General features: G+C 36.1%; 2 protein-coding genes across 6 annotated transcripts in view; one reads left to right on the top strand and one right to left on the bottom strand.

Moving 5' to 3' along the window:
- The first annotated feature begins 1,458 nt into the window (after positions 1-1,458).
- On the top strand, positions 1,459-20,740 carry slc12a4 (solute carrier family 12 member 4). The gene is made up of 24 exons (XM_058781222.1): positions 1,459-1,697; positions 10,755-10,852; positions 10,974-11,105; positions 11,201-11,347; positions 12,061-12,115; positions 12,249-12,379; positions 12,479-12,720; positions 13,002-13,216; positions 13,409-13,573; positions 14,093-14,191; positions 14,345-14,402; positions 14,489-14,663; positions 15,036-15,154; positions 15,587-15,685; positions 15,907-16,026; positions 16,155-16,259; positions 17,156-17,324; positions 17,532-17,727; positions 17,840-18,009; positions 18,196-18,327; positions 18,434-18,541; positions 19,447-19,634; positions 19,978-20,111; positions 20,300-20,740. Exons 1-24 carry the CDS (start codon positions 1,559-1,561, stop codon positions 20,389-20,391), a joined length of 3,288 nt encoding a protein of 1,095 aa, XP_058637205.1. The 5' UTR covers positions 1,459-1,558; the 3' UTR covers positions 20,392-20,740.
- Positions 20,741-20,889: 149 nt separating this feature from the next.
- Positions 20,890-23,708, bottom strand: part of LOC131543663 (dipeptidase 2-like) — a 33,815-nt gene continuing 30,996 nt past the window's right edge. For all 5 annotated transcript variants that reach the window (XM_058781225.1, XM_058781224.1, XM_058781223.1 and 2 more), the window contains one exon: positions 20,890-22,588. In XM_058781225.1, the coding sequence (XP_058637208.1) occupies positions 22,400-22,588 (189 nt within the window). In that variant the 3' untranslated portion in view covers positions 20,890-22,399. The remainder of the gene's footprint in view (positions 22,589-23,708) is intronic.

The following is a 23,708-nucleotide window of genomic DNA, read 5'->3' on the forward strand; positions in this document are numbered from 1 at the left end:
GAATATGGTCATGCAGAATTTATGCTTTATCAGTTCTAATAAACAGCCAATATGTTAATAACAGGTATGTTAATAAGCAATTCGTTAATAGTGAGAATTGGTCCCTATGCTAAACTTTTTTACAGCTCTTTTGCTTTACACTATCTACAAATGTTAAATCTACAAATAAGTCTAAATGTAGTTTTACACCTAGTTAAAATGTCAAAGTAACAATCCCTACTACAATGTATGTACCATTATTACCATACTGTACTATATATTACCATTATCACCAAATCTGCATATTAGAATGATTTTTGAAGGATCATGTGACACTGAAGACTGTATAAATTGCTGCTGAAAATACAGCATTGTCATAACCAGAATAAATTACATTTTAAAATATTTTAAAACTGTAAACAGTTGTTTTGCTTTTTTATTCATTTATTTTGTTAGTTAATTATTGTTCAAACACAAAATGCAAAGATGTCCACAGCTATTTTTAAATTCCAATATTTGATCAAATTCCAGTTTTTATCAAATAAATGCAGCCTTGGTGAGCATAAGTGACTTTTTAACATTTGAAAAATTATTGACCCCAAACTTTTGTATAATTTAAATGTAAAATACACCTAATAAGCGTTTGAAGACTGTAAACACAAAAGAGTCTTTCAAATACATTTTATAGTCTCTTAAAAATGCAAACGCATTTAGCTTGCATTGGGCAGGACGACAGAAGGACCTGGCCTTAGGCAACCAAAAATGGAAACCTTAATTACAGACTACTACAATGATCCCACATCTTTTGTGGTCTTGATGCATGCAGTTCCTTGAAAGGAAATGTTTAAACCGACAGACACCAACACCCTTGTGTATCACTTAAAGACAAGAATCTTGCAAGAAAAGACAATCACAAAGTTACATACCCTGGTTATCAGCAGAAGCAGATATGCTGCTAATGCTTAAAAAATAGGATGTCTAAATTTTGGTGCGCCCCATTTGGTCTTGGTTAAAAAACTACTACTATTATGTGAATGTATATGACTGAGCTGTCAACTATTAACTTGGAATAGACTGCTGTGTGTACACTCATGCCTTGCCAAGGTATTTACCATTTCCTTTTAATGTTCATATAAAATCCATAGAAGTTTTTCAGTGAGAGATTTTAGCATATAAATGGTATAATTTTATAATTTAAGCAATCTTCATGCAAAGAATGTAAAGGATCTGGGTTTTAACAGCTGAAGAATGAAACAACCCATCACACATACTGGTTCTTTTCCTCATGAAGATTGTGATTCACATTTTAAGCTGGGAAACATGAGTGAGAGCGAGACTCACAGCTGAGAGAGCAGGGGGAAACTGTGAGACAGGCCAAAGTGTCAGAGCTTCTCTATTTGTCCGAACAGGAGGAGGGACCGGGGGGAAGAAGGTGGGGACTATGCTAATGGATTGAGAGGAAGTGAGGGAAGACTAGAGGAATGTGTTGGAGATTTCAGGGAGAGTTGAGCTGGGAACGTGCTATCTGCCAAAAGGAGAGAAAGAGAGAGACAGATACTCACGCTAAACGGATAAAATTATGCCCCATTTCACCGTGGTACCAGTACAGGATAACTCTCCGTCCAACTATGACAGTCTGGAGGGAATAAACTGGGTGGATTACAGAGACACAGGACAGGGAGGATACCCTGGACATGGAGACACAGTTAGCTCAGATGGTAAGTTTTTTCTTTAATTTGTCACTTTTATTAAAAACAACTTGGGTTTAACTACCTCAGGAGCTGAGTTTTAAAGTTTGATTTAACTCTAATATTCTTGACAAACATCATCAAACCATCAATAATACGGTAACCATGGCAATTGCTTAGTCAGTAACGTCACAGGACCCACTGACTACTTACATCCCGGTTTTTGGAAAGTTCTGAGGGAGCTTTATCATGTTGGCAAAGTTGCATCTCACTAAGATGACGTATATTTGATACAAGGGGAGGGATTTAAGAGTAACTCAAGCCGGGACTCTTGGCACAGTGCTGACATGCCAGACACCACTGTGGTGACAAAGGAAAACAATCAAGAGCCAAAGCAGAGGCGGGACCGGGGGGGTCTGCAATAATGGGACAGGCCTCAGTATTCATGGACACAAAAGATGGAGCCCTCTCTCTTTGTGCCAAGACAGCAGCTGAGGGTTTAACTGGCATTTCTTTCCTCCATCTTGTTCCTTTCTCTAGCACATTTTAAAAGAGAGAAATGAATGGTAAGCTAGTGATATGTGCGGCTCTAAGGCATGATTAAGAGACATCAGCATCCGTTTACTGCAGCTGTAACTGGCATATGGAGAGACCACCAGGTCTGTGGAGACACAGATGTCCTTTTTCCCTGTGTGTTGGGGTAAAAAAGGTGCAAATTTGGGAGTGAGGCTTTTGTAAATGGCATATGCCCACCATAACACATACAGATATATAGCCAATGTACTGTCTACTTACGGCTTACTGTTAGTATGGTCAAGAGAGTGTCACTGGATCCAGTCTTGTCATGTTTATGCCTATAGGCTTAGTAAACAATTAATGATATCTTGCAGAACAAATGATGAACTTGCACATTAAAATGAATGAACAAAGTGAATCATTGAATTAATCACTGCAGGAATTAAACAAAAAGAAATAAAGAAAATGTGTGCATGCAGATTCTTGACATACAGAATTCCATATGTAATAATTTTACAACTAGTCATAAATTAATCATTGCAACAACAACAAAGAACCTCATCATTTCAAATAGACAGCAAACTTTAAAGGTAAATGATGAGTGGTAAATTTAAATGAAAGTATGAAAATAAAATAGTATTTATACACACAGTGATTTTCCCGTCATGCATTTCCCATGCATTTTTGAGACCACTGGCTCTTTAAAATCTCTCTCTCTGTCTCAATCTTTCTCTCTCAACCTCTCTGAGTATGGAAATGACAGGCTGGAATACTTGCAGAAGTACAGTTACATAATCCTATTTCTTAGTTTATAATGTCCTTAGTAGAAGATGTGTTTGTCCATGACAGGGCAGGTCTGACTTGAATAAATCCTGTGCTGTCCCTTAATCTGTTTGCATTTGTGAATTAAAATTCAGTAGTCGCCTCAACCCATTGGCCTCATAGAGGGTCTTCTGAAGATTTGAGAGTGTCATCATCACAGCACAGCACAGCACAGCTTGATATCAGAAAAGGTGGATGCAGAAATTGTGGCTGGTCATTGAGGTTGTAGATCTCTTGATACCATATGAGCTTGTATGATTTTCTCTGTGTAAGCAAGGTTGTAGGTTGATGAAGAAGAGTGGTCTTATGTGGCAGTCGCACTGGTGGATCGTTTAAGTTTAGGAGGGACAGAGCAGAAGGAGGGTGTTCACACTGCTAACTTTGTTTTTTAGTGTGTCAGCTCAGCGATGTTTATAGCAGGACTGCACACTGCGGTCATTGTGTTGAAACAGGCCTGTAATGGAAAAGCATCAGCTCTCAGTCAAACCCATGAACCACATCATGCCTTACTTTCACGTTACTTACAGGAAAATAGATGAAGAGAGGAAGGACGATGGATAAAGAGAGTCTTTTTTTCCTATAACTATGAAAGAAATAAAGTCCTGTTCAGTACAGTACTGAAAACAAGCTGCCGGAGATCATTAGAATTAGTATTAGCTAAGGAGAGACAACTTTATTGTAGCTGAAAAGATGTTATCCCAGCTGGTTTTCTTTGACAAACAATTTTCTAACACAACTGGAACAGTTCTTTTTATGGATTTCTGAGTAGGTTTAACACAAAGTGGTCATCCTGAAGGAGTAGTTATTTCACATGGAAAAAGCAACATCATGCTACTTTCGAGTGGGAGCTGCCTGGCAGTCCTTAAGATCAAGAATGTCTCTGGCTTCTTAAGGTAACAATAGATCCTCTTCCACTAAGAGGGCCTGTATTAGTTTTTGTTGAAAGACAGCTGTATTTGACAAGCACAGAATGTCTTAAACTACCTTATCTCTTACTAATCTCATATATGAAATTGTTTCGTGGATTTATCAAGATCAGGAATAGAGCTAATAAATAAGTACAGAATAAAGGCAGTCATTGATCCGCTTTGGAGCCTACTGAGGGGTCATCTAAAGCACATGTGATAATCAAGCTTTCAAAACCTGCCAACATGGTAACAATTACACTAACATTCGAAAGTTTGGGATCAGTATGAGTTTTTTAAAAGAAATTAATTTTATTCAGCAAGAATGCCTTAAATTGATCAAAGGTGACAAAGACACGTATAATGTTAAAACAGATTCATATTTCAAATGAATGAAGTTCTTTTGAACTTTCTATCCATCTAAGAATCCTGCACAAAATGTATCAGTTTCCACAAAAATATTAGGCGGCACAACTGTTTTCAACATTGATAATAATAAGAATTTCTTGAGCAGCAAATCAGCATTTAGAATGATTTCTGAAGGATCATTCTTGCCATCAAAAAAATTAATTACATTTTAAAATACAGTATATTAAAATAAAAATAAGTTATTTTTCGTTGTAATACTATTTCACAGTATTACTGTTTACTGTTTTTTTTTCTGTCAAGGGATTCAAAGATACAGTACAGAATTATGAAAGAAAAAATTACATTAAATTCAACAGACTTACTATGCATTTCTGGATACATTTTTGCAGTGCTTACAGAACGTGAGTGATCTACCATAAAGAGAAAATAGAAAGGAAAAAGAAGAGAGAACAGAACTGCAATAAATATGAAAACAAACCAGCAGGGCAAAGTATGATATAATAGTTATAATAGTAACTTTGCACAGTTACAAGGCTAAATTTACTATACTTCTCTATGATAATATCTATTATGTCATTACTAATTCTCAGAGGCCAAAAATTATTTCCGCTTTCTCCATAAAATAGCCCCCTTTTGATTTTTTGATTTTATACATCTTATGCTGTATATTTCAATTACAATTGCTTTTCAGTCTTCTAGTGGGTGGATTAAGTTGAAGCCTTCTACGAGTAATAACCATTTTAGCTGCAACAGGAATATTCTCATAGATATGTATAATTTCTGTCATGCAAATCAAGGTTTCGCAAATACAGGTGCTGGTCATATAATTGCAATATCATCAAAAAGTTGATTTATTTCACTAATTCCATTCAAAAAGTGAAACTTGTATATTATATTCATTCATTACACACAGACATTTTAATTTTGATGATTAGAGCTTACAGCTCATGAAAGTCAAAATCAGTATCTCAAAATATTAGAATATTACTTAAGACCAATACAAAGAAAGGATTTTTAGAAATCTTGGCCAACTGAAAAGTATGAAAATGAAAATTATGAGCATGTACAGCACACAATACTTAGTTGGGGCTCCTTTTGCCTGAATTACTGCAGCAATGCGGCGTGGCATGGAGTCGATCAGTCTGTGGCACTGCTCAGGTGTTATGAGAGCCCAGGTTGCTCTGATAGTGGCCTTCGGCTCATCTGCATTGTTGGGTCTGGTGTCTCTCATCTTCCTCTTGACAATACCCCACAGGTTCTCTATGGGGTTCAGGTCAGGCGAGTTTGCTGGCCAATCAAGCACAGTAACACTATGGTCATTGAACCAGCTTTTGGTACCTTTGGCAGTGTGGGCAGGTGCCAAGTCCTGCTGGAAAATGAAATCAGCATCTCCATAAAGCTTGTCAACAGAAGGAAGCATGAAGTGCTCTAAAATTTCCTGGTAGATGGCTGCGTTGACTGCGGACTTCAGAAAACACAGTGGACCAACACCAGCAGATGACATGGCAGCCCAAATCATCACTGACTGTGGAAACTTCACACTGGACTTCAAGCAACATGGATTCTGTGCCTCCACTCTTCCTTCAGACTCTGGGACCTTGATTTCCAAATGAAATGTAATTTACTTTCATCTGAAAAGAGGACTTTGACCACTGAGCAACAGTCCAGTTCTTTTTCTCCACAGCCCAGGTAAGACGCTTCTGACGTTGTCTCTGGTTCAGAAGTGGCTTGGTAGCCCTTTTCCTGAAGACGTCTGAGCGTGGTGACTCTTGATGCACTGACTCCAGCTTCAGTTCTCTCCTTGTGAAGCTCTCCCAAGTGTTTGAATCAGCTTTGCTTGACAGTATTCTCAAGCTTGTAGTCATCCCTGTTGCTTGTGCACCTTTTCCTATCCAAATTCTTCCTTCCAGTCAACTTTGCATTTAATATGCTTTGATACAGCACTCTGTAAACAGCCACACCTTTCATTAATGACCTTCTGTCACTTACCCTCTTTGTGGAGGGTGTCAATGTTCGTCTTCTGGATCATTGCCAAGTCAGCAGTCTTCCCCATTATTGTGGTTTCAAAGAACAAGAGATACCCAGAATTTATACTGTAGGGATGGTTATTTATTCAAACTCAAATGTAAATATTCTAATATTTTGAGATACTGATTTTTGACTTTCATGAGCTGTAAGCTCAGATCATCAAAATTAAAAGAAATAAACATTTGAAATATATCAGTCTGTGTGTAATGAATGAATATAATATACAAGTTTCACTTTTTGAATGGAATTAGTGAAATAAATCAACTTTTTGATGATATTCTAATTATATGACCAGCACCTGTATAACACATGAAACTGAAATGGGATATTAATCTTCAATATGGCCTCTAATGTCCTATGTATGTTTTTCAAAAACAGGTGAATGACTGGACATGCCCAGAATATTTGGTGATGATTTGTCATCCTATTTCATTATGGCACTTCTGTGCAGGAATTTAAAAAAATCTAATTACATTTTTCCAATACTTAAAAACATAAAAAATCTTACCAGCCACAAACTATTGTGAGTGTACAAGACGGTAGTGCACCTGTTTAGATAAAGTAACTCTTGATGTTGCAAGCTGTATGAACTTAGAAATTATTACCTTTATTTGCGTGGTTTTAAATTGTGCATTATTATTTGCTTCATCTCATGTTTACATGAAGAAATGTACTCATCACAATAACACAAGCCACAAAAAACAGTCAATCAATCATCACAAAACACTCAACACCACACATACCTCAACAGTTGGTACATGAAACATACCAAGGGTAACAATCAACTATAATAATAATTTTAAATAGAGGAACAAATTCATCCTGACATCACTTGATAACAGGTTACTAAACAAGGTAAATTCAATGAGGTAGCCTAAATAAAACCTGTAAAGGGAAAAACAATGCAATAGCCTACCATTAACCATTAATGCCACAGTACATGCTGGGGAAAGCACAGTTTAGGCTTTTTCAGTGTTGATTTGACTTATATCTTAAAGTATATTGTTTTTTGTTTTTTTAACTATGATCATTAATAACAGTCCGTTAATTTGTTATTAATGTTTTCATAAAGTGCTTTTGAGTGTAAATTTTATCTGTCTTTTGCTAATGATTCTAATTGTTGGAACTTCATCAGTTCAGTGCAGCTTCTTCTCCCTTGTAAATGCACATCGAGCTCTCGTACATTCTGTTCTCCCAGCAGGGTCCAATTCCACAGACTTATTCAACTGTACTCATCTAATTCAGAAAGTCTATTACCAGTGATGGGCTATTGTGTAACAAATTCTTATGAAAAAAGGGTAAAACAGACAGTCCACATTTTTTGTTTTTAAAGGTTGAAACACTGGTTGTGTAAATGATATCATCTTTAAACTGTTAAAGCCACAGATAGTCCTAAAATGAAACATGTATAACTGATAAGTATTAATACAACGTAAAAGTCAGTAAATTGACAAGTCACTAAATTACTACTGTTGACCGTTCTTAAGATACTCACTGGAGCTGTTTACTTGTAATGAAAGATCAAGAGAGTGATGTGTCTTTGCAGGACAAACAGAGTGGGTTATACAGTTATGTTGTTTATGAGCACAAAGGTTAGTCTCAAAACATTAAAAGGCCTACAAAACATCACAGACAAAGGTACACATGAGTGAACACGCATGCTGTTAACAATGCACTTACAGTACACACCGGATTTTATTATTACAATCACGTCAAGCAACCAAGTATGCCATCATAACACATTACATTGCCAAAAAGGGCTAAATCGGCCTAAACAGCATGACTTTGACTCATAATGAAGGCTTTAAATATTTAATAAATGGGATGTTTGGACAATTTAACACGTAACCTCCTTACCAGCTAGTTCATTTCTTCCGGATGTTAATCAGCTGTTGCATTTTCCAATACAAAGTGGTTTTGTCTCTTCAAATTATTCTACTTTGGAGGTAAATCGCTAGTTTCAGTAAATCTGGTCTGCCTTTGGGCTATTGTCTGAACAACAGTTTACAGATGTTTGAACAGAGCTGTTTTCTACAGCTGGTTACCAAATGTGCCCGAGTCTTCCCTTGTGCTCTGCAATAACAGCTAATGTGTGGGATGTTTTCAGATGTTGAAAACGAATGACTGTGTAGCATCTAAACGACTGTGCAATCTTTACTCTAAACAAGTAATGTTCTTATCCACTGGATAAATGTTGCTATGGTAAGCATGTGAAGTCTCTCAGTTCACTCTAAACACCACACGTGTGAGGTTAGTAGTTTCGGCTTTGATCTGCAGATTTTGGCACAGTCCTGTTAACGTGTTCAGACCTGCCGCCATAAAGCTCCTGCTTCCCCCTCCTGCAGTTACACAGCAAGACACATTCTCTGTGGGGGCTGTCAAGCCATGTCTGTTAGGCTTTGTGTAGAAGCAATCCGGTAAACTTGTTAACATCTTTGTAGTGTTTAAAAACGATCAACATTTTAGTTCACAGATTGAGGGAAGAAGACTTGTTCCCGAGTAACGCTAGATGGCAGCATTTGACCATTTTGTTCTTGTTTGTTTATACAGTTATGTTAGAGTATTGATTGGAGACCACTAGTGAAGATGCTTTGTTTATTTAAATTCGAGTTATATTTACTAAATACATTTTAATACATTTTAGGATGTCATAGTACTTAGCATGTCTTTTGTCCAAAATATTGAGACCTAAAAGCAGTGAACATTCTTTTGCATCCCACATTGTCTCAGATAATTAAGATAATATTGAAATATATTATTCCATCACTGGAGAATGGCTATTCCGTTTTCTGCATTTTCAGGCATCTTATTAATTAAAGTGTTTAAAATGTGTTAACATTCTGGATTAAAAGTTTTATGGAAGGCCCTGCTCACATATTTAATATCTTGTGTAAGTGTGTAGCAGTGTTTCTGATTTATCAGTGGATGCTTTTTTTTAACCTGAGGGTCAGTGTGTGCGCGCGCACACATTTTAGCAAATGTACCATTGGCGATGGTGTGTGTGTTTGTGCGTAAATTCTGATCCCCCCTGCTCTCTCAGTAACAGTTAATAGTTTACATTGACCTGGATATAGACAGTGTGCTGCCTGCCTAGACAAACATGCTGATCCACAACAATGCTCATGCAAACTCGACCTATAATGGCAAATTAATCCTGGACGCAGGTGAGTTAGACCTATAGCAAGCAAACTGAAAAGGTAGAGATTTCAGTTTAATCTTGACATCACACCAGTTACTATCCTTTTTTATTATGTATTTGTGAGCAAGTATATGCTATATGGTTACATTTATGAACTAATTCCTTGCAAATTCGGTGATGTAGACTAATGTTAGAAGGAATATATCCCTTCCCTATGTCTGTTTTTGCAATATCACCTCCACTTTGTTCTCTTCTGTTTCTAATGTCTGACTTCTACCCTCTGTCGAGCAAAAACAAAGCAAAACAAAACAAAAAAACACTAAATCTGCACAGTATTCAATGTGGGTGTCAGACTCTAGTGCAAAAAGTAAGAGTAAGTAGGATACAGATATACAGACCAAACTGCAAAATTATCATGAACTTGTCAAATTATTATCTATCACAGTATGCGTTATTAAGACTGGCACTATATTTGGGTGCCTTTAGCAGTGTTTGTATTGACATTTGTTTTGAGAGCAGAGAGTGTGAGGACACAAAACAATCAAACCGATTAAGTGTTCAGATTCAGTGACCCGATTAAAGGGCATAATAATAACAAAATAATAAAAGAAAGGGAGAGGGAGAAAAAAAAACAGAGAAGCATAAATACAAAATGGGTTTAATGCTTGGTGCCAATGTTTGAAAAGTGTACTTGCAGTTGCAAGGCTTTTGTATATTTGGAACTTTTATCAAATGAAACAATTATGAAGGACTACAAATTAATTTCTTCACACACTCCACCAGTTCATATTGATACATTATTTGTTTAAATTTTTATCTGAGGAGCATATTTTTCCAAAAATAAAAAAAAATGATCTCATTTGATTCAGTTGTTATACAATGACACGATGTAAGAGTGTAAAGAATAGAACATTAGTCACATTTAATTAGTGGGCGTAGGACAGGAAATAACATAATTAAATGTGGGCAAAATCCTACAGTTATTCTGGGGTGGTACACTAAAAATGGTTGCATTTCTTTCATTTTCTCTCTTTCTCTCTCTGGTGAAGAAAAATCCATTTATCAGTTTAATGGGCAGTAAATATGAAACCAATCTAGAAAAAATAACTCATATTTGTGTGATGATCCAATTTATGGAAAAGCATAATAAAAGCAAATTAAAACAAGTTAAGAATTATAAGATATTGGTTTAAAATAAATAAATAAACACATAAAATAAAAAGCTAATGGACACCATATGCACCCACTGGAATGATGTATATGCCTGTTAAATCCAGTAAATGCGGTTTAAATGTCATCCCCCTACAGGTCAAGGCAATCATAAAGAAGACAGTCCTTTCCTCAGCAGTTCAGACTCAGCATCTAAGAGGAATGACTACTACGACAAAAACTTGGCCCTGTTTGAGGTTCATTTTTAATTTTGATTTCCTTCTCTTTGTGATTCTCTTTGCTCTTTTGTTAGTTTTTATTGCTTCTGTTGTCCTCATTTGTAAGTCGCTTTGGATAAAAGGTGTATCTTTTCCATAGGAAGAGCTGGACATCCGACCAAAAGTCTCGTCTCTTCTCAGTCGGCTGGTCAGTTACACAAATGTTACTCAGGGAGCCAAAGAACATGAAGAGGCAGAAAGTGCTGATGCATCCAGAAGACAAATGCCCAAGGTTATTTTCACAACATTATGTTTTCACTCTAACCAAAACATCTGCAACAATGTTGTTCTGAAAGACTTTTCTCTCTTCTACTTTGTTCTCTGTAGTCTCCGAATATGGGCACACTGATGGGAGTGTACCTGCCATGTCTGCAGAACATCTTCGGTGTGATTCTCTTTCTGCGTCTCACCTGGATAGTAGGAACAGCAGGTGTCGTCCAATCCTTCCTGATCGTTCTCATGTGCTGTTCCTGTGTGAGTTACTGCAGACACACCCTCACAAACACACTGCCACGTTCACTCCTACTTTTGCTTTTCCTTGTCTGTCCTGTAAACAAGCAGCCTAACATTTTTTTAAGCAGTTTGACATATCCAAAACAAGATACAGACAGTATGTCAAATAATAAGAAGCAATAGAAATAGTAAACCAGTAAATAAAAGTTAACACTGACAATTTAACAGTAGTTAAATTAGCCTGATTTAAAAAAAAAAAAAAAGCCTGGTTGTGCATGGCTGAATTCTCTAGCAACTTCTGTCGGACAGCAGTGTAACATAGCTCGTGTGAAATCCTTTATTTGTGTGCTTTTCTCATACAGCGTGTCTGAGAAGTAGCATTTTAAAGCATGCAAGCTTTATATTAACCTAAATAGCAAGCACATGCTACATTACATTAAAACCTATTATGTATTAGCCTGGAAAACATGCAATAAATTTATTTGCGATTACATGAATCAAACGGATTACACAAATCTACTTAATTTATTAGATTTAGTTGCTATTTTACTTTCACTGGCTAACCCTCAAACGTAGCTGTTATTGATTAGTAAGGCAGACAGTGTGTGAACTCTGTAACTCTGCCATTAGTGCACATAGTGAGTTTGCTATGTGGAAAGCAGGATAATGTTTAACATAAAATAAAATTAAAATGTTTAAATGTTTGATTTTTACTTGTTTGTTTGTTTTAACAGACAATGTTAACGGCGATCTCGATGAGTGCCATAGCCACAAATGGTGTAGTTCCAGGTAATTTTAAATGTCTATACTCCTTTGTATTATAACATTGTACACTGTACAAGAAATATCAGTATTGAAGGTTTTAGTTTAGGTTTTTAATTTTTGATCTAACTATGATTATTTCCTTTTTTTAAATCGGCAGCTGGTGGGGCCTATTTCATGATATCTCGGTCTCTGGGCCCTGAGTTTGGTGGTGCAGTTGGTCTCTGTTTTTATTTGGGCACAACCTTCGCTGCTGCGATGTACATACTGGGAGCAATTGAAATATTTCTGGTCAGTCTCCTTTTATTATGACAACACACACACAATGATCCAAACCCCAAAATGATCCAGCTCTGAAAATAATCATTCATCGACTCTTATTGTCTACAGAAATACCTGATTCCTCAAGCTGCCATATTCCATCCCGCAGATATTCATGCAGGGAGTAGTGCGATGCTGAATAACATGCGGGTATACGGCACAATATGTTTGAGCCTTATGGCTGTGGTTGTCTTTGTGGGGGTCAAATATGTCAACAAATTTGCCTCCCTTTTCCTGGCCTGTGTCATAATCTCCATTGTTTCCATCTATGCCGGAGCTATCAAATCTATCTTCCACCCTCCTGAGTTTCCGTAAGTCTTTCAGTAACATGTTTATAGTCAATACATCAAATGTAATATTTGGATTATTATTGGAATGTGCCAAAAGACTGTAAATTTATTTGATTTATATATTAAACATAATAGACCTACACTGAAATGACAAAGTCTGTTTATAGCTTAATAGCTGAAAAATGTTTTATTTATTTTCAATAGTTTACACAGTTTTCTTGTGGTGCAAAATGAAAATACAATTGGATACAAATAATATCAGTATTTTTTTGTTTTTTCTCTTTTTCTTTTAAATTGCATAGGATCTGCATGTTAGGAAACCGCACACTGGTTCGTGATTTGTTTGATGTCTGTGGGAAGACGGTAGTTGTCGGTAACGAGACGGTTCCCAGCCAGCTTTGGAAGAACTTCTGCAGCTCTGAGAATTCCAGCAGTGCTCATTGTGATGAGTACTTCCTCCAGAACAATGTTACAGAGATCCAGGGCATTCCTGGGCTGGCCAGTGGCATCATTAAAGGTAAGGACACATATGGTCCACAGCATGTCATTCTAGGTCCAAAAAGAAAGAAAAACTTACAGATAAGAAAATTACAACATACATTTAAAGATGGTGAAAAAGGCTCTCCTTTTGTAGGCACTTGCTATTTAACATGTATATTATGTACATTTTAGTTCATTAGAACCTCTTTGTGCATGTGTATGTGTGTAGAAAACATGTGGGGGGATTACATGGAGAAAGGGCAGATTCTTGAAAAGGCAAGTCTGTCCTCTGTTGATGTCCATGGCTCAATGGAGACCTTTGGCTTCTATGTGTCTGCTGACATCGCCACGTCCTTCACCCTCTTAGTGGGAATCTTCTTTCCTTCAGCCACAGGTAAAACTCATCTGTCCTATTTGGTTAAGAAATATATTTGTTTATTACACAGCTCCCCGTAATGCTTTATTCTGATAGGACAGTCATGGAATCCAGCGGTGTAATATTATGTGTGACCAACTTTATACTACATGTAAAATTCAAACATTTGGTTATCTGATTAATATTACTACATATAACCCCCTTTGTTATATGTAGACAAAAAAGACTAAAAAAAGAAAGAAAGTATACACAAACTGTACAAGTGTCACTATCAGAAGCAGAAAGTATCTCTTTTCAGTTGCTCCTTCAACTGTTAGCAGCAAACCTGTTAAAGCGCAGTTGATATAGAACAGCTATAGACCTTAGTCAGGGTAGCGCCATATTTTATTCTTGATGGGAACGAGGCTGTGATGGATAGAAGTGCAGTGCATTCAATGTACGAAGCCCGTTTGTACTGTTGCTTAAAAAAACTTTCGGTAGTCTTGAATGTTAATGTCTTGAAATTCAGTATTTTGTCTCTCTATGTCTCTGAGACAGGCATTATGGCAGGATCAAATAGATCTGGAGATCTAAGAGATGCACAGAAGTCTATACCAATAGGGACGATCCTGGCTATTACAACTACCTCTCTTGTCTGTATCCTTTTTTGCCGTTGGTACTGATATTATGTTTAAAACAAGAATTTGTTATTTTAGGACTCATTTTTTATTTTTGTTTTATAAAAACTTTTTTTTTTTTTTTCATGAGCAGTTTTATTTAGCATTCAAAGTTCCTTGACTCCTTTGACAGACTTCAGCTCTGTGGTTCTATTTGGGGCCTGTATTGAAGGTGTTGTGCTGAGAGATAAGTAAGTAATCTAGAGATTACAAATACAGCATTTTTAGATGGAAACAAGCATGGTGTGTGTCATGTGTTCTTGCCTGTGCCTTCTAGGTTTGGAGATGCTGTCAATAAAAACTTGGTGGTTGGCACACTATCTTGGCCCTCTCCCTGGGTCATTGTGATTGGCTCCTTCTTCTCCACAGTGGGTGCAGGACTTCAGTCCCTGACAGGAGCTCCTCGCCTCCTGCAAGCCATTGCTAAAGATAACATCATTCCATTCCTTAGAGTAAGAGATCTCCTGATATATGATTGCAAAGAATATATCAAATAAACACTCCACATCTTTTTTCACCATGGTGATTTACTTAAGTACAATCTCAATATGAGTACACAGTATAAAATAACAGCATGCTTAGCTTTTATCTGTGGTTCGTAAAGTATTGTAGAACTACTGTGTTTTGAAGTTGAGAAGACTTTCAGTAAATGGAGCTCCTGGATTATATTTACTTCCTTTTTTGGAATGTCAAACCACAAAAGTCATAAAAGAAAGCATTTGCATGTCATATGTAAAATGTTTTTGTAAATATGTAAATATGTGATGATGACAGCTCACTGGTGCTTTCTGTCCCTGTGTGTCCATGTGTTTGCACACGCACAGGTTTTTGGACACGGTAAAGCTAATGGAGAGCCCACGTGGGCCTTGCTGCTGACGGGACTCATAGCAGAGTTCGGCATCCTCATTGCATCACTGGATATGGTCGCTCCTATTCTCTCCATGTAAGGACAAGCACAAATATACACACAGATACATCACTGTCACACAAAATAAATGATCAAAATTGCATAATAAGATGTCATTTTTATATTGAATGTTGCATGTTAATGCAATTGCATATTATTTTTATTTAATCATTTTATATGCTGTAAATACATTCAATAAATTATACTGCAAATAGATCCTACTGGTAAAATGTAGGATAGAGATCAATTTACAGTTGCTTCTTATGAAACTTACAGGGTCGGTATAACAGCACACGTTTCCATGTTCTTGTCACTGCCACCAACTCCCAGCAGTCCTGATATTCAGCCAGAAATAAAGATGTTTATTCATGTTTTATTTTATGTCAAAATGTTTTTTCACCTTAATTGTCATTGCATGTATTACATGACACTTATTCTAATATGTATATATGTTTGTTCACTTTACAGGTTTTTCCTGATGTGTTATCTTTTTGTAAACTTGGCATGTGCAGTACAAACACTTTTAAGAACGCCAAACTGGAGACCTCGGTTTAGATACTACCACTGGTAAGTGTGTGTTTAAATTGTGTTTGCATACATTCATATGTATCTTATTTGTGCAAATCCTGAGAATGAATTCAGATCAAACGTGATCTCAAAACTCACTCTTGATATTCACTTTACACTTCTTGCAGATATTTAAAAAACTACCTCTAATAAAACAATTCCAGCTATTGTAACAATAATTGGTCTTTTTTATGATATGCTCTCTGTTCTCTCCCTCTCAGGGCTCTTTCATTTCTTGGCATGAGTATGTGTTTAGCCCTTATGTTTATCTCCTCTTGGTACTATGCCATTGTAGCAATGGGCATTGCTGGTATGATCTACAAGTACATTGAGTATCAGGGGTAAGTGATTTCCCATTACATCCATTAAACTAGCATACAGTATATCACTAGGAAGTAGTCGAAGAGTCACTTGAATTCTCCATCTTTAGTTTACAAATCTCTGGCTTGTATATTTTTCTCTCTTTTAGAGCGGAGAAGGAATGGGGGGATGGGATCCGCGGGTTGTCTCTTAGTGCAGCCCGTTACGCTCTTCTGCGCCTGGAGGCTGGACCACCCCACACCAAAAACTGGAGGTTAGTTGGTCACAGACAATGTGTTTTCCATGATAATTGACTGCTGTACATAGAATACATTATACTGTATATACCAAAACTATTAAGGAATATATACAAAGACATTAGATAAAAAGTGTAGATAAATGCTAACTTAAAATATTATCAGCGGATATTTTTCCAGAAAACATATTTAGTAATGACCTGGAAACACTTTCACTTACTTTAGTTAAATAATGTTTATAAAAGCCAGAAGATATCATTTGAATCACATACTCCTGCAGGCATACTTCAAACAGTGTTTGTACTAACAGTAGCATATTGGTATTGCCCTACCGTTCAAAAGTTGGTAAGATTTCCTAATGTTTATGAAAGAAGTCTCTAATACTCATCAAGGCTGATCGTAATATTTATTGATCATATAAATACAGTAAAAACAGTAATACTGTGAAATATTATTACCAAAATAACTGTTTTCTATTTTATTTATTTATTTTTCTGTCATGAAAAAGCTGAATTTTCAGCAGCTGTTGTTCCAGTGTTTAGTGTCACATGATAAAATGAAATCATTCTAATATGCTGATTTGGTACTCAAGAAACATTTTTTCCGATTATTATGAATGCTGAAAATGTTGTGCTTCTTAATATTTTAGTGAAAATGCATTTTTTCGAGATTCTTTGATTAATAGAAATTTCAAAAGGTCAGCCTTTTTTGACCTTTAATCCATGTTAATGCATCCGTGCTGAATAAAAGTAATTCTGAGCCCAAACTGAGTAGTGTATGTAGGCATACATACAATATTGAAACGCTATTATATTAGATACTGTACACCCGTACTTTATTTTTAATTATTATTATTTATTTTTTTTATATTAATAATTACACTAAAGTCACATTAAAATAAAATTGTTAATAGGCCACAGCTGTTGGTTCTGCTGAAGTTGGATGAGGACCTGCATGTGAAGTATCCCAGAATGCTTACCTTTGCCTCACAACTAAAGGCGGGAAAAGGTCTAACCATTGTAGGATCAGTGATACAGGGCAACTTCCTGGAATGCTACGGGGAAACACAAGCGTCAGAACAGGTGAGGAACTTTCCTGATTTACATGCACTTTTAGCATCACCATAACTGTAACTGTGATCCTAAATTACAGATGCAAATACAATGATGGTTATGTATGAAATTAGGTCTACTGTCTTTGCAGCTCTTTATCAGCCTCTCTGGAGTGTGCAAAGGAGAGATAGCAAAAGGCAACATTTCATTAAATTAGATTTCTATACTCTCCACCAGGCAATAAAGAACATGATGGAGATTGAGCGGGTGAAGGGCTTCTGTCAGGTGGTGGTCACCTCCAAAGTGAGAGAGGGGATCGCGCACCTCATCCAGTCCTGTGGTCTAGGAGGCATGAAACATAACACAGTCGTTATGGGCTGGCCATATGGCTGGAGACAGAGTGAAGATCCACGGGCTTGGAAAACCTTTATTAGTAAGAACAAGGTTTATTTGAGTTATGTGCATTTGTAATTGCCTGCACTGAGACACAGTCCGTAGAAAGGCTAATGTTAATCTACTCCTCTTTCATATTCTCTCACTTGCAGATACAGTCCGCTGTACTACAGCTGCCCACCTGGCTCTGATGGTCCCCAAAAATGTGTCATTCTATCCCAGCAATCATGAGCGCTTTTCTGATGGATATATTGATGTGTGGTGGATTGTGCATGATGGTGGAATGCTCATGCTGCTGCCTTTCCTTCTCAAACAACATAAGGTGAACAATTAGTCATTGCTAATTTTAAAATACAAATTATGGAATAAAAATGTTTGAAAAAGACTTGATGAGAATTCATTAGAATGATCTAAATTAATAGATTTATTTTTCAATTAATATTTTAGATAATTTTTGTCCTGACAATTAATAAATCAGCACAATATTATTTGGATTCTTGTACTTCAGGTCTGGCGTAAATGTAAGATGCGCATCTTCACTGTGGCTCAAATGGACGATAACAGCATTCAGATGAAGAAGGACCTGGCAACCTTCCTGTACCAGCTCAGATTAGAAGCAGAGGTGGAAGTGGTTGAGATGGTATACAGAACACTTTCGCTTTACTATTAACACTTCACATCCCACCCAATGACATTAAATATTTATGCCATTATAATTTCATGATGTCAAACGTTGTTATTTGCAGCACGACAGTGATATCTCAGCATATACGTATGAGCGAACACTGATGATGGAGCAGAGGTCACAGATGTTAAAACAAATGAGGCTCTCTAGTGCAGAGAGAGACAGAGAGGTACTGCAATATTCACTTGTGAAATGTACTTATACTGTAGCTTACCAACAGCAAAATAATACAAATATGTTGAAGAGAGTATGTATGAAATGACAAACAATACACCCTGAAGTGGTTACTTAAATGTTACCAAAATTATTTATTTATTTAAATATTTGCATATAATTTTATCTTTCATATAATTTTATTACAAAATGTAAAGTCATTGCATCATTTGTGCAAAAAATTCCAAACTGTATACTAATATTGTGCATTAGCACAAGTGCTTTCCATTTCAGTTGAAATAATTATGATTAATAATTACTTTATTTTGTCAGCATGTCACAAAATGCATTTTGTGAACTAAATATGTCAAAGATATAAAAGCATAAAAGCAAAGTAAAAAGCAAAAAAAAAAAAGGCTTCCGAATAAGGATTTTTAAAGGATTTTTCTCTCGTTTTTTATGCTTTTTTGACGACACCGTTGTGTTATGTGTAAATATTCAAGTATTTTGTCAACCAGACAACTTGTTTTATGTACAAAATACATATTAAATTCATGAAATGCATTTCATTATAAAAACAACCCATTTTGTGGACAAAACAAATATCTGCAGACAAAATAAATATTCACAAAATAATGTTTCATTCACAAAATGCATTTTGTGTTTTAGACTTTTCTACACAAAATGGGATAACTTTACATTATGGTAAACAACATGCAATTGGTTTTTGTCTTTCTGTGTACAAAATGCATCAAAGTGTATGAGGTTTTGTTGTGAAATACAGTATTTCATGTTACAAAATTAGGGAAGTCACACCTGACGTTCCATGCTAGCATCACATTTAATGTCTTCTTGTCTGTAAAAGTAAAGTACCTGCAGTAGCAGTTCTCTTAAGTGTGGTCTCATTATTCTTGACTTTAGGCCCAGCTAGTGAAGGACAGACATTCGCTGATAAGAATGGGCAGTCTATACTCTGATGAAGAAGAGGAAACCATTGAAGTATTACCAGAGAAAAACCAGATGACCTGGACTAGTGAAAAAATAGAAGCAGAAAGACGAAACCGAAGCAACGCACCAGAAAACTTCAGAGAACTAATCAGCATTAAACCGTGAGTAGGCAAGCAGGAACAAGAACAGGAATGCAACCACTGCACGCTATCAACACAGTATTTGGTACAAAATAGTAGGTTTTATTTTTTATCTTTGTATAATAGACCTGTTTGTTTTTCTATAGTTAGCATAAAGAGGAGAGGATCATTGCCGTCTGTTTCTTGTTGTATTTGCCTTTTTTACATAAGTAAACTATGTGGGTGTGTGCATGCTTGTGTACTTTCAGTGTGGAATAACCTATAGCCCTCAAAGGTCCTAGTTTATTTGATTTTTTTTTTCACACATTTGCACAGCATATTATTCCACTTTAGTTTAAATCAAAACTCTGTTTGTGTGTTTCAGTGACCAATCTAATGTTCGGCGGATGCACACAGCTGTGAAGCTGAATGAGGTGATTGTAAATAGATCCCATGATGCCAGACTCGTGCTGCTGAACATGCCAGGACCTCCACGCAACCCTGAGGGAGATGAAAACTGTATCCTTCCCAAAAAATGATATACTTTAAGTACTGTATTAAAGCTTTCTTTTACTGGTGTGCTTAGTTTCTTGTGAGGTATAGATAAATCCAACATGAAAACATGCCCTGTTTGGTTCAAATTCCCTATTGTTTTTGGTATAAATGCATCGCTACTTCTCATGCTGTTTCGTTAACTCCGATTTCAGATATGGAATTTCTTGAGGTGTTGACTGAAGGTCTAGAGAGAGTGCTGCTTGTGAGAGGTGGAGGTCGTGAGGTCATCACCATCTATTCCTGAATGGCCAAAGATCAATGCATAGACCACTGTTACTGTTTGTTACTGTATCTAGTGCAAGTCAAAAAAAAGTGACATATAAGGAATATGCATTCTGAACATCTTATGCCCGCCTAAAAATATCATAGTTCATGAAAAGGGGTTTTACACTAAAGTGTAACTCATTCATTTCACAATTAATTATACTTTAAATATTTCAGTGGCAAGTTTGAGCTGTTGCAATTGTGTACCTTTTCATACGAACCCATTCCACATCCACACCATAACGTTCAGAATCACTTTGGAATTTAGGCCATGTTTGCTGCACAAAATAACAAGATGATTCCAGTAACAACATTGCTTACGTATGACATTAAGTAGACAATCCCACTTTAAAACATTTGAGGTTTTGCCAACCGTGATGAATTTAAATCGCTGATATAGCAACTTACACTTTCAAGCATGCTAACAGTTCATTAGAAAATATTGGGGTTTGGGTCAGAACCAAGAACAATATTTCACAACAGTTAACAGTAGCTCATTTAAAAAAGAAATATTCCATATCCTTTTAATATAAAAAAGAAAAAATTGACATACAAAACATTATTGTGTACAGGGCGACTATATAAAAAACGAGCACATGCGATTATCTTGACTTTCACTGCCCAAGTAACAGATCTAGTTCTTCCTGGTACAAGACTGCCATTCAGAATGCAAGTGCTAAATTCAAATTGCTATTTGTGTGCTTGTATTTTTTGTATTTATTTTGTCTTCATTATTTATTTGTAAAACTCCCCACTGCATTAGAAAATAACCAAAGGAGCTGAAATGGGATGGATCGATTTTTGTAATTTATAACTGCATTGTATAACTTTTTTTTAAGAGAAAGATTCTTTATAAATGAACCATTCATTTTCAACATACTGCATTTTAGTACACAACTCACATTGAGAATGAGACATTTTGGATACCAATACAAAGTCTTTATTCTTTTTTAGGGCATGATCACTGTACAGACATTTGTTACATACATTTGTTATACAAATAGAAGAAAATATGAAAAACTCTATTGACTAACAACATTTATATCTTGGATATAAAGGCAATGATCTATTACTGGTTGTATAGTGTTACATCTGTACAGTGTTTCATGTTAAAGAGAAAAATTAAACACAATGCAATAGGCAGTTGACTTTTGTGTATAGTATTAAGAAAAATCTATTTTAAAACAAAGAATATGAAAAAAGTTACAATAAAGTGCACTATGAACTGCAGAACATGCTACATGTATTAAATGATCTTATTTTTGCTTCAGAGAAGACGACCTTTAACTGCACACCTCGTGGATTAAAAAAAACACAGGTGGTATTACATTAAGTTGATAAGTATTTTTTCCTTCTATAATATATGTATCCAGTTTTATTGAAAGATAACATAAGTATACACTGTGACTCTCTGGTGCTTCCAAAAGATTAATCCTTACATTTGAGCAGTTCAACAGAGTTCGAGGTGGGACTATTTATTAGTCCAAACAGTGAGCCAGAGGGCATGGTGATAGGAGTGTTTGAGAAATGCGTTTGGAAAGAAATAATTTAATAATACATTCATTCATTTCAACATACATTCAATCAATGAAATGAATAATACAGTATTTTTGTATTCAATAAAAATATAATTTTTTTATATATATATCTACTTCTGCAAAAGGGAAACACCAGACAGATCGAAAGAAACCGATGCTTCTTACTGATATGCTGAGAAAGTACAAAATAATGCAACAGTGCTGTTTGTTACCTCATTTTGTTATCTCATGTGATCTGTACACTATCTATGCACATTAAGAAACAATTATAAAGTATGGTCTTTATAAACTGTTACCAAACATAAGTTTCCAAAACTGTCAAAGACCTAAATGTGTTGGTTTCAGTCAGCGAATGTACTCCAGATGTACTCCTGGTCTTGTTGAGGTTAAGCAGTCTGTGGTAAACATTTAATTTGTATACCGTCTCTGGTTGATTCATTGTTTGTTAGATTACTGTAACTGGATCAAAAGTAAGATGAAGCAGATTAAAGCTTTCACAGGCATTAATGGAGCATTTCCATTTCGATGGCTACTTTCAGGCCTGCCTGGATGGACCAGCATCGCACGACAGCTCTTGTTTACTTCTGAAAGTGAGATTTCAGCTTCACTGGGTAAAATGTGCAGCATATCATCACGTACCTTGACATATGGAGAGAGAGAAATATTTAACATGTATCCAAATGTGCTTTGACCACACTGAGGGAAATACTTCTAACATACAAACTACAAGAATATGTAACACTTATTTCAGTACACACGTCCTTAAAGTGAATTAAAACCAAAACAAGCCACCAGAAGACAGGGTTTTCTGTAGTTTGTGGAAGTGATACATAAGGCTGATAGAGACAACAGGGTTTAAAAATATTTCTTGCATTGGTTCCAGTCCAAACTGAGCGCAGCTACAGTTAATAAAATCTCATCAGATTAAATGTGCTGAACCAGAGCATTGACTTCGGGATAAGGAAGAATCTTATATATTATCAAGAACAGGATGGTAAGGTGTCATATGTATGTTTACTATATGTATATCAGGGCCGCCAACTCATTTCAGCTTGGAGTAAGAATTCTTATGGGGGGGGTCTTAAAACACAAAACCTGTAAGCGTAGTTTTGTTTGACTAGTGGTACTAGTCTGAGGACTGGTACTGTTTGTATCATAAAATGATGTAGAATAACTGCTGCAATGGTGCAAAAATTTCTATGCTAACGCTAGGTTATTTCTATGTAGGATACAGAATATATTAGTAACTAATCTAAACTTAGTTAAGACAGAGCGTAACTGTAACTCAATGACCTGCCTGCGTTCACACAGTGCAAGATGAGAGGGAGGCTGAATACTCGGCATGCATGGAAATAAATTTAATTTACAATTAAGTTATATATTTCTCCTGATTGGTCTGAATAACTCCCTGTCTCATGGTCTTGCACACTGTCAGTGTTCCCTTTGCTCCCAATGCTTTTAGACATGTGGCCTGAGAACAGTGTCAAACGTCTGAGAGTTGGCAGGCCTGATGTAACAGATACACTTTCTCTGGTCTGTTTGGAGATTTGAGACATAAAGTAGAGGTGCTTTGTGAAGTGGATGTTGCAATAACAACTGTAATTTAAAAGAAGAGGGCTATAATAGTGGCTATAATGTGATCAGATAAATTCTGAACACTGAGAGCAGGACAAATAATTTTTCAAAGAAAATAAAAGGAACTGGAAGGAATTTCCATCTGGCTGTAAAGATCACCATTGTAGTTCAAGAAAGGAAGAAG

The sequence above is a fragment of the Onychostoma macrolepis genome, chromosome 07, assembly GCF_012432095.1.
Source record: "Onychostoma macrolepis isolate SWU-2019 chromosome 07, ASM1243209v1, whole genome shotgun sequence".
In the NCBI taxonomy this organism is placed as follows: Eukaryota; Metazoa; Chordata; class Actinopteri; order Cypriniformes; family Cyprinidae; genus Onychostoma; species Onychostoma macrolepis.